Source organism: Schistocerca serialis, chromosome 8 (assembly GCF_023864345.2).
Source record: "Schistocerca serialis cubense isolate TAMUIC-IGC-003099 chromosome 8, iqSchSeri2.2, whole genome shotgun sequence".
NCBI classification, from domain to species: domain Eukaryota; kingdom Metazoa; phylum Arthropoda; class Insecta; order Orthoptera; family Acrididae; genus Schistocerca; species Schistocerca serialis.
Window position 1 is genome coordinate 258,998,977 of NC_064645.1, and position 12,515 is coordinate 259,011,491.

Sequence of the window (12,515 nt, forward strand, 5' to 3'; positions counted from 1 at the left end):
GCACTTTTTGTGCTAAAAACATACTTAAGTATGAAGTAATGAATGTCACTTTTCCATCTGGTATTGTTATTATGTACATCATTGTTCCTTTTGAAATGTAGTGGATTATTTACAACAAACTTCGTAAGGGAATAAATATAGTGTGAAGCAGAAGTCAGAATGCCCAACTCCTTAAACAAATGTCTACAAGATGATTGAGGGTGAGCACCACATATTATTCTTACAGCACATATTTGTGCAATGAAGACTCTCTTTCTTAAAGATGAGTTACCCCAGAACATTGTTCCATATGACATTACAGAATGAAAATATGCAAAATATCTCAACTTACTGATTTGTGTCTCCCCATGATTTGCATTGATTCTAAGTGCAAATATGGCTGAATGAATTGTTTCTGGAGTTACAAAATGTGATTTTTCCAATTTAAATTCTCACTGTTATGGACACCTAAGAATTTTGAAGTTTCCAACCTATTTATCATTTCCTCACCATGAGTTACACTTATCACTGGTGTAATACTCCTGTATATGCAGAACTGAATATGTTATATCTTTTGAAAATTGAGAGCGAGAGCATTCACAAAAAAAACAGCCAATTATACTTTTAAGAGCTTTGTTTACCATTTCTTCTGTTTCTATATGTATGCTTAGATCGATTACATCTGCAAAAAGAACCAATTCTAATATACATATTAGATGGAAGATGGTTTACATAATTGTATGAGGGAAAATAGGACATAAGACTGAACTTGTGGAACAGCATATGTGATTTTTCCACAGTCAGAATTATCTTCCCAGACTATTTTTTCTTCCTTTTTGGTGTTCATGGTATTTGTTTGGGGCAGATATCCCATGACACTTGTTCAGGGTTATCGTTGATCCATTAACTCAGTTTTTTTTATTACAGAGGGCAGCAATCCCTGTGAATGAACATGCTGAGGTAATGTGCCGACTAATGGTTGAATTACTAAGAACAACTTTCTGCATTCTTTTGGTTAAATGTGACATTATCCATTAGTTGCATATACCATCAATCCCATAAAACTTCAATATCTCTATGAGGATAATGTCATTCACACAGACAAAAGCTGTGGATAGTAACAACATACCAACTGGTGTTATTTCATTATTTAATGCTTGTAAAACCTGGTGAGTGAACATGTAAATGGCATTCTCAGTTGAGAAACCCTTCTGAGAACAAAACTGATTTGCTGAGAATACTGCTGTTGCTAAGGTGAGATACTATTCTAGAATACATTGTCTCAAAAATTTAGAAAAATTATGTCAGTCTGCAATTGTATTCCAGAGACTACAAGTGCTGATGTGCGTAGCTGGAGACAGGCTGAGATGGTAGGGAAGGTGAATGACCAACTTCGGTTTTTTGTGACAAATTTGGGAAAGTGTGGTTCACCTGTACAGGAGACTGCTTATAGGACACTTGTACTACTATTCTTGCACACTGCTTGAGCATTTGGGATCCGTACTGCATAGGATTACTGAAAGACATCACAGCAATCCAGAGGCAGGCTACTAGGTTTGTTCCAGTAGGTTCGAACAACATGCAAGTATCATGATTATGCTTTGAGGAATCAAATGGGAATCACTAGAGAGAAAGTGATTTTCTTTTTAAGGAATTCTGTTGACAAAATTTAATTGAAGCTGACTGCAGAATGATTCTACTGCCACCAACACACATTTCGTGTATGGACAACGAAGATAAGATACGAGAAATTAGGGCTCATACAAAGGCCTACAAACAGTGACTTTTCCATCACTATTTGCAAGTTGAACAGGAAGGAAAAAGATTAGTAGTGGTACCGGATAACCCTCCGCCACGCACTGTATGGTGGGGGAGTATGTATGTATGTAGATGTCAATAGAGGTGGTTACATACAGATTGAGGGAGGAGGAAATGTAAGAGAGAGGGGAGGAGAGGGAAATGTATGAGGCAGGTGGAAGGTGTAGAGGGGTGGTGGGCACGTGATAAAGGAAGAGGAGGAGACAGAGATGGAAAGAGAGGGGAGGAGATGGAAAGAGGAGGTGGAGGAGGATATGGTCAGAGGGAGGGGTGGGAGAGTAAGATGGACAGACAGAGGAAGGAAGAGGCAGACACAGAGAAGGGGAGGAGGAGATGTGGCAAATGCATATGTGGACAGCTGTGAGGAAAATTCAGTCAATACATAAACATAAAAATGTAGATTGTTTAAAAAAAAAATTATTTGAGAACAAACATTCAAGCAAGAAAAAAAAAGAAAAGCTCTAAAAGAGAGGGGAAACTGGAAACAATTCTGTTCTTTGCAAAATAAGTTGGTTAGTTCAACTTAGATATGGAGTGAAACAAAGTCACTCATGAACAATAAATAAGCCCAAGGTTGATTTCAACAGATAATGAACAATTCACAGACCGGACAAAACTTCAACAACGACCACTTACAATAAGGGGCTTGAAGTGGCAAAGTAAATGAAAAGAGATCACTCCCTTCTAATTCCTTTTTCATACAAGGAACTAAGGAAAGCACTCAGTAAGTGACAAATAACTCACTGATGTAGATAGACCAAATTACCGCATGATGATAAAATCTTCCAGAAGTTGCGCTTAACCTCACATTGAAAATCTTTACCAAAACTTCCAGAACTTCACTATCTTCACAAATTAGATTGCCTTATCAAACAACATATGCAATGGTGGCTTGAATCAAGAAAACTACTTCCAACTGCAAAGCCTGATTTTCGAAAAAGCAAAGGAACAATGGGCGTATGTTAATGTTCACGTACCAGTACTAATGTTACTGCAAAATTTAGGAGATTGGAATGCCTTATGGAATACTATCTGGTCTTAAGAGAAAAGTATAGTTCAAAGAGAAGTAATTGGACCTTAGTTGCTTAGACTGTTATACGAGGAATAATTTTGTGCTCATTACTTTTTCCTATATGTGTGTCCTCTAGAATGAAATATTTCACCGAAAGTAAAAAACAGGACTAGCAGGGGATGTTGAAAGTATACAGAGAAGGGCAGCAAGAATGGTCACAGGTTTGTTTGATCCATGGAAGTGTGCCACAGTGGTAATGAAGGAACTGAACTGGAAGACTCTCAAAGACAGATATAAACTAACCCAAGAAATTCTATTAACAAAGTTTCAAGAACCAGCTATAAATGATGACTTTACGAATATATTACAGTCACCTTCATATTGCTCACATTGGGACCATGAGAATAAGATCAGAATAATTACTGCCTGCACAGAAGCATTCAAATAATCATTCTTCCCACACTCCATACATCAATGGAATGGGAAGAAATCCTAATAAGTGGTACAAAGGGACATACCCTCTGCCATGGACTTCATGGTGGTTTGCAGAGTATAGATGTAGATGTGGCAATATCCAGATGATATCTCACTAAATACAATAACATATCACACTCTGCAGGACCACTGAAAATACTGAAGGGATTCTTTACTATTATGGTACACAAATATCACTAGAGAAGTCATCCATTGTCCCACTCACAAATCAACAATTTCCATCAAACTTCAATGAAATGTAGATTTTATATATTAACTGCAGTAAGATCCCAAGTTCATGTATTGGGAGCCACATTAGATTTCTGGTTAAGCTGGGATACTTGTATCCACGGTGTCATTAGCTCGTGTAAACGATCTTTAAATATTAGTATATCAGTTCCTAGAGACTGGTAGTGAGCTTACCAATTGATTATTTGGTCCATAAAAATACTCCTATAAAGCAAATGCTCTTATTAGATAATTTTCAGCACAAAAAAATCCATCTATGTCTAAGTGCAATGACTTTGGTTCCAACCAACTTACATTTATTTATTTACATTTTTTGCATGTAGGCCATCAAGCTGATGACTTCTGCAAACATCAGGCTGAGTAGATTAATACAGATAATACTTACATACAATAGTGGTACATACATTCATCTTAATATTCTAACTATATTACATGGTAAAACAGAGGGCAAGTAGATTAGACTTCACTGAGTGAATATAAACATTTATTTACTAAGAAGGCTTTTAACTCCATGTGGAGCAGCTTTTGTTCACCAGTTTTCAAAGCATGTGGCAGCTTGTTGAACAATTTCTGCTCATTTACATAAAGACTATTGTCAGTTACTTTTAATTTTGTCCTCTGCCTGAAGTAGTTACCCTTACTTCTAGTATCATAATTATATGTATCGCTGCACTTATTTACTTTGTTTTTAGTATACAGAAAAAATATTATAAGTTTATACAAATACAAGGACTATACTGTTAAATATTTATGTTGGACAAAGGTTTCATGACAGGACTCTCTGGACTTAGTCCATGCATTAACCTAATGGCTCTTTTTTGCAATACTATTATCCTATTCAGGTGCAGGTCTGCTGCCTAGCCCACAGTTCAGTACCATAATTAAGAAATAGATATACTGTTCCATAGAACAAAACTTTTAGTGTTTGACTTGGGACTATTTTTGTCAGCTGACTTACCACATACAAGCTACTGCTAATTTTCTGTGTTTGAAGGGTTCTCGGATGTCCAGCCAGATACAATCATGATATTTCAGTGAATAACTGTTCCACCATCATCAGGTGGTGCTGATGCCATGGTCTGTCCACTCTCTACCACTAGTATTTATCCCTTGCAGATCCAGGTGTAATTCAATGCACCGACAGTGCGCAGTGTGTCCAGTGGTGGGGGATGCGGAGGCTGCGGCAGGTGGTGGTGGTGAGGGGGTCCGCGGTCTCTCTTTGACCGCCATGGTGGAATGATCCCATGTCTGCTTATTTTGTTGATCCTTGACAGAGCTTAGTACTGGATTCCAGGAGTTGGTCACCAGCACCCCTGTCGACGAGGTTGTCCACTAAGCAAATTTCTATGGACCCTTTGAAGATGCAGTGCCAGTAGTTATTTGTGGAGGACAGTACTTTTGTCTATCATAATTTGCTGTATGTCCAGTGTTTATGCAATGTTCTGCTTGAGCATACTGGCTTGGTTTCAACATTGTCTTTCACCATTCCTAGTAAGGCACACGTCTTAACCAGGACATCAAGAAAAGGTAGTTGTGCATCTAGCTTGATTTCCACAGTGAACTGTATGTTATTATAGGTGTATTGGCCAAACAGTTCATATGGTGGAAGATTGATGGAAAGAACACCACACTACAAACACCTACGTCAACCACACCATTATGCGCAAGGAGAACATAGCATAAACATCGCACACACAGCTAAGTCTGACGAGACAGAAGTACTGGCCTCCACAAATAACTACTGGGACAGCATCTTCAAAGAAGCCATGGAAATTTACTTAACAGACGACTTCATCAATAGGGGCCCTTGTTACTAACTCTGTGAGGCCTGGAAACCAATACTAAGCTCTATCAAGAAGCAACGGTGCAAGCAGACGCGAGACCCACCACCTACCACAGCCTCTGCTTCCCCCACCACCAGACACACCATGTGCTGTTGGTGCACTGAACTGCATCTACACCCATGAGGCATAAATACTAACAGCAGGCAGCAGACAGACCATTGCATCAGCACCATCTGATGATGGCAGAATGGTTATTCGCCGAAACATCATGGGCATTCGATGATCATATTTGGCTGGACAAGTGAGATCCCTTCAAACAGGACACCAGGGGAAAGCCTCAGATAACATAGATGTAATGTAGTTACCCAATCGAGATTTTTGTCCAGGTGGACACTAGGAAATTTAATGTTATCTGTTTCTGCTGATGTAATACCTCAAATATTGTTTATTTCAGTCTCGTGATAACCAGTTGTTTTAAATGTTAGTAGCTTCCCCCCATGAACCATGGACCTTGCCGTTGGTGGGGAGGCTTGCGTGCCTCAGCGGTACAGATAGCTGTACCATAGGTGCAACCATAATGGAGGCATATCTGTTGAGAGGTCAGACAAACGTTTGGTTCCTGAAGAGAGGCAGCAGCCTTTTCAGTAGTTGCAGGGGCAAAAGTCTGGATAATTGACTAATCTGGCCTTGTAACACTAACCAAAACGGCCATTCTCTGCTGGTACTGCGAACGGCTGAAAGCAAGGGGAAACTACAGCCGTAATTTTTCCCGTGGGCATGCAGCTTTACTGTATGGTTAAATGATGATGGCGTCCTCTTGGGTAAAATATTCTGGAGGTAAAATAGTCCCCCATTCGGATCTCTGGGCGGGGACTACTCAGGAGGACATCGTTATCAGGAGAAAGAAAACTGGTGTTCTCTGGATTGGAGTAATCGGGCAGGTAGGTTAGAAAATTTAAAAAGGGAGATTTACAGGTTAAAGTTAGATATAGTGGGAATTAGTGAAGTTGGGTGGAGGGAGGAACAAGACTTCTGGCCAGGTGAATACAGGGTTATAAATACAAAATCAAATAGGGGTAATGCAGGAGTAGGTTTAATAATGAATAGGAAAATAGGAATGTGGGTAAGTTACTACAACTAGCATAGTGAATGCATTATTGTGGCCAAGACAGATGCGAAGCCCACGCCTACCACAGTAGTACAAGTTTATATCCCAACTAGCTCCGCAGATGACGAAGCGATTGATGAAATGTATGTTGAGGCAAAAGAAATTAGTGAAGAGAGATGAAAATTTAATAGTTATGGGTGACTGGAATTCGGTAGTAGGAAAAGGAAGAGGAGGAAACGTAGTAGGTGAATATGGAATGGGGGTAAGAGATGAAAGAGGAAGCCGCCTGGTAGAATTTTGCACAGAGTACAACTTAATCATAGCTAACACTTGGTTCAAGAATCATAAAAGAAGGTTCCACGTGGAAGAGGCCTGGAGATACTAGAAGGTATCAGATAGATTATATAATGGTAAGACAGAGATTTAGGAACCAGGTTCTAAATTGTAAGACATTTCCAGGGGCAGATGTGGACTCTGACCACAATCTATTGGTTATGAACTGTAGATTAAAACTGAAGAAACTACAAAAAGGTGAGAATTTAAGGAGATGGGACCTGGATAAACTGAAAGAACCAAAGGTTGTACAGGGTTTCAGGGAGAGCATAAGGGAACAATTGACAGGAATGGGGGAAAGAAATACAGTAGAAGAAGAATGGATAGCTTTGAGGGATGAAATAGTGAAGGCAGCAGAGGATCAAGTACGTAAAAAGATGAGGGCTAGTAGAAATCCTTGGGTAACAGAGGAAATATTGAATTTAATTGATGAAAGGAGAAAATATAAAAATGCAGTAAATGAAGCAGGGAAAAAGGAATACAAACGTCTCAAAAATGATATCGACAGGAAGTGCAAAATGGCTAAGCAGGGATGGCTAGAGGACAAATGTAAGGATGTAGAGGCATATCTCACTAGGGGTAAGATAGGTACTGCCTACAGGAAAATTAAAGAGACTTTTGGAGAAAAGAGAACCACTTGTATGAATATCAATAGCTCAGATGGAAACCCAGTTCTAAGCAAAGAATGGAAAGCAGAAAAGTGGAAGGAGTATATAGAGGGTCTATACAAGGGCGATGTACTTGGGGTCAATATTATGGAAGTGGAAGAGGAGGTAGATGAAGATGAAATGGGAGATATGATACTGCGTGAAGAGTTTGACAAAGCACTGAAAGACCTGAGTTGAAACAAGGGCCCAGGAATAGACAACATTCCATTAGAACGACTGATAGCCTTGGGAGAGCCAGCCCTGACAAAATGCTACCATCTGGTGAACACGATGTTTGAGACAGGCAAAATACCCTCAGACTTCAAGAAGAACATAATAATTCCAATCCCAAAGAAAGCAGGTGTTGACAGATGTGAAAATTACCAAACTATCAGTTTAATAAGCCACGGCTGCAAAATACTAACACGAATTCTTTACAGACGAATGGAAAAAACTGGTAGAAGCTGACCTCGGGGAATATCAGTTTGGATTCCGTAGAAATGTTGGAACATGTGAGGCAATACTGACCCTACATCTTATCTTAGAAAACAGATTAAGGAAAGGCAAACCTATGTTTCTAGCATTTGTAGAGTTAGACAAAGCTTTTGACAATATTAACTGGAATACTCTCTTTCAAATTCTGAAAGTGGCAGGGTTAAAATACAGGGAGTGAATGGCTATTTACAATTTGTACAGAAACCAGATGGCAGTTATAAGAGTCGAGGGGCATGAAAGGGAAGCAGTGGTTGGGAAGGGAGTGAGACAGGGTTGTAGCCTATCCCCGATGTTATTCAATCTATATATTGAGCAAGCAGTAAAGGAAACAAAAGAAAAATTCGGAGTAGGAATTAAAATCCATGGAGAAAAAATAAAAACTTGGAGGTTCGCCGATGACATTGTCATTCTGTCAGAGACAGCAAAGGACCTGGAAGAACAGCTGAATGGAATGGACAGTGTCTTGAAAGGAGGATATAAGATGAACATCAACAAAAGCAAAATGAAGATAATGGAATTTAGTCAAATTAAATTGGATGATGCTGAGGGTATTAGAGTAGGAAGTGCGACACAAAGTAGTAAATGATTTTTGCTATTTGGGGAGCAAAATAACTAATGATGGTCGAAGTAAAGAGGATATAAAATGGAGACTGGCAATGGCAAGGAAAGCGTTTCTGAAGAAGAGAAATTTGTTAACATCGAGTATAGATTTAATTGTCAGGAATTTGTTGCTGAAAGTATTTGTATTGAGTGTGGCCATGTGTGGAAGTGAAACATGGACGATAAATAGTTTGGACAAGAAGAGAATAGAGGCTTTCGAAATATGGTGCTACAGAAGAACGCTGAAGATCAGATGGGTAGATCACATAACTAATGAGGAGGTATTGAATAGAATTGGGGAGAAGAGAAATTTGTGGCACACCTTGACTAGAAGAAGGGATTGGTTGGTAGGACATGTTCTGAGGCATCAAGGGATCACCAATTCAGTATTGGAGGGCAGAGTGGAGGGTAAAAATTGTAGAGGGAGACCAAGAGATGAATATACTAAGAAGATTCAAAAGGCTGTAGGTTGCAGTAGGTACTAAGAGATGTTGAAGCTAGCACAGGATAGAATAGCATGGAGAGCTGCATCAAACCAGTCTCTGGACTGAAGACTACAACAACAACAACAACAACAACTTGGATTTACTGATGTTGGTGATGTAGAAAACGTGTGGTCGCTTCTGTCACACCCTTAGTTGCAGCTGAGTCTTTATCATAAAATAAGTGGGTGTCATCAGTGTAGGTTACTAGATGTGAGTTGAAGGGTTCTGTCATGGCATTGACATGAACCTAGATGAGAAAGGGGCCAAGGATCAATCCCTGTGGTGCCTCCTGGATTACTGTATCTCTAGAAGACTGGAAATCTATTACCTTATTATGTATTTTACATGAAAGTTTAGTACCCTGTTTGCAATTTGTCAGGTATGTAGTAAGTAATTGCATAGATGAACCCTTTATGTTGTAAGCCTTCAGTTTCTTAATGAGCAACCCATGGTTGACTGAGTTGAAGGCTTTGGAAAGATCTAAGAATATGTTTGCTGTCTTCATATCTTGGTCTAGGTGGGTGTACACTTTATGGAGAAATTCAGCAACTGCAGTAGTTGTGCACCGATCTTTCCTAAAGCCATACAGTGTTTCTGTTAACAATTTGTTCTTTGTAAAATAAGCAGAGCACTGAGAAAGGATAACCATTTCAAAATCCTTTCTAAGGGTAGTGATCAATTATATTGGGCAGTAGTTTGAAACCTCTTTTGTAGTCCCCTTCTTACGCACTAGTTTAACAATGCTTATTTTTAGACTACTAGGATAAGTGCTATCTCTAATACTAAAGTTCATGAGATACATTAGTGATTTAACTATTATGCAATTTTTAACTACTACACTCAGCATATCATCCCACCCAGCTGAGTATTTGTTCTTTAATGTGAGGATTATCTTACTGCTATCATTTTCTTTAACCTCATCAAATTCCAAACTCACTGCTTGAAGGGTGTGATTCAGTATCTCTCAGTGCATTTCTAATGGCTGTGTTTGATTTCCTGTTGGTGATATGAAATGTTTATTAAAAAGGTTACATAATGCTTTTGGTTCTCTTATAACATTAAGACGCTGAGTAATGCATGCGGTTTTGTTGTCCCTAGTTGTGAGGTTTTTCGATACTTATTATCAGTTTCCACGATGGCTTGCTTACATTTGTAGATTGTGAGATTTCATTACCGCGGATTTGTTTTCTAAGAATTTTTTGGATTTGAGGTCTGTCAGTTATGCAAAACACCATTTTTCTCAGTACCCAAACATGTTTTGGCACTACTGTGTCATCATCAGTGGCTTTTCGTTTTTAATTATTCTTTACATTTGGTGAACATGAATAACACTGTGTTCTGGTGTAGTGAAAAGTGTTTTACTACATTATTTGTGGAAAATACTTGTTATAGCTACGTATGCATCACAACACCTCAGCATGATGCGGAGAATGGAAGTGCTTGCCACACGAAAACATGACAAGCTATCTGTAATAATTAACACAAAAGTGGTCCAGAAAATTCATGCTCACCAAATATAAAGAATAAATAAAAACGAAAACCCACTGATGATGGCACAGTGATGCTGAAACATGTTTGGGTACTGAGAACAACGGTGTTTTGCAAAACTGGCAGACCTCAAATCCAAAAAACATTTAACTGCAAACATGGCCAATACAAGGAGCTGCAAATCAAAAAGATGGATATTGTTTTCTAAGGTTTGAATGTTTCGCTTGAAAGATTTTCTTAGCTGTGTTATATTTTCATTTGAAAATGTCCAGTCTTGTTCATTTGTACGGGACATACACGTCATGAATATTTTGCCTTCGAGTTTAACAAAGTTGGCTGGAGGTCCGAGTTTGTTATTTCTTCTACTCTTAATCAAAGTGTCTCAATATGATGTTATAAAACTCGTCCCATTTGTTATCTAATCCTTCCACTTGTTAGAGCCTATCCCACTTCTCCTCAGCTAGTTTAATTTTCAGAGAGTTGATGTTACTATCGCTTCTGGCTTGTTTCTTTTCAAAAGTTTTTGGTATTATTTTAGGAATTGTTTTTCTATACTCTATCTGTCGTGCACGGTGATCTGAGTAATGAAAATCTGTTACTATACTTAACAGTGTCTTCAGCAGTTTTGTTAATAATTGCATAATCTATCCTGGTAGAACTAGAATGCGAGACTCTGGTAACTACATTTCTAAGATTGTATTAAGCTGATATATCTACAAGTTTCATGTTAGCTATGTTGTTGGAGTTTGCACCAACGTTAAGGTGTCCAAGTACAGTAAGGTCATTGGGACCAGTTTGCCTATAATTTGCCATACCTCCACCCTTAAGCTGTTTCCTACAATAACTGTTTACCAGGACATAACCACCTAGTTTATAATGGTTAATTTCATTACATTTTAGACCATGTTCAATTAATACTAACACTTGTGGCGAATGCTCGTTTACAAATACCTGTAAGATACTGATTTTCTTTCAAGGGTACTGCACACATTCAGTTGTATCATGCTAAGTAATGCCTGGGTTTTTTCTCTGTTTATATTTTTTACGGGTGGAAGCTGGAGAAATGCCTTTCTCAATGTGGTGGAAATTATGTGGATGATACCTTGTCTAAATAATGGCTGTCTGTAATCATCCACTGTGTATGACTTGCTAAGTATCTGCTGTGTATTAGATTCTAGACAGAACACTTGTCATTTACAGTGTCTATAGGAATCTACATTAAGATGGTTAATTACAAATTTCACAGATGCAATTTAACTCTTTTTATACGATTTTTTTGTCATATTGTGTGTGACGTATTTTGATTTTTCTCACAGGCAACAGCTATCAACTTACGTGGAGGGTACATGGGCAGAATTGGAAAACTACTGGTGTATTCCATCACGATATGTGGAAAATACTTGCATTGTTATAGTCGCTATCATTATCCCAAGAAATGACTGAAATCTGAAGTTCAGTACTAATGGCATACCATGTACATCACATTTGAAAGATTTGATGCCGTCTGCAGCTATCAGTTTTTGAATACTATTGTACAATTATAAACTTAAGTCATTTAAAAAAATGTTCTACGAAGGAAATTCTACAATTATTACCGTTTTTATATACCGCATACGCAAATATAGGAAAAAGTGACAGCTATGGGAGGCAAAATGTAATTCGCAACAATTGCTAGGACTAGTTTAATAGTTCACACATCGTAATCTGTTTGACATACAGTATAGAACTAGTCTATTCTGCCAACATTCTAAGAAAAAAATGTTTTCCATCAATTAAAAAAATACAATGCGCTATGATTAGAAACACCCTGATTTCATCGTCTATGTCCCAATTTATTTTTTAATAATGTATAAAATGTTTACATAACGTTACCTGTTAATATTACACAGGTAAACAGCAAACGACGAACCGGATGCGTTGTGGCTTTTCTCCGTTCCTGACACTGCCATTTCGAACTACATTTAGGATAACACTGCTGATAAAAGGGTTTAATGCAGATGCCGAAGTATTTTGAAAGTAATACTGTCTCTTAACTGCTTTCAA

At 38.3% G+C, this 12,515-nt stretch overlaps 1 protein-coding gene across 1 annotated transcript in view; it reads right to left on the bottom strand.

The window, feature by feature from the left end:
- The window catches only part of LOC126416128 (protein Njmu-R1-like), a 100,637-nt gene extending 88,157 nt beyond the window's left edge, over positions 1-12,480 (bottom strand). Inside the window, exon 1 of the mRNA XM_050083665.1 lies at positions 12,345-12,480. Coding sequence (XP_049939622.1) covers positions 12,345-12,421 — 77 coding nt within the window. The 5' untranslated portion in view covers positions 12,422-12,480. The remainder of the gene's footprint in view (positions 1-12,344) is intronic.
- Positions 12,481-12,515: the final 35 nt, after the last annotated feature.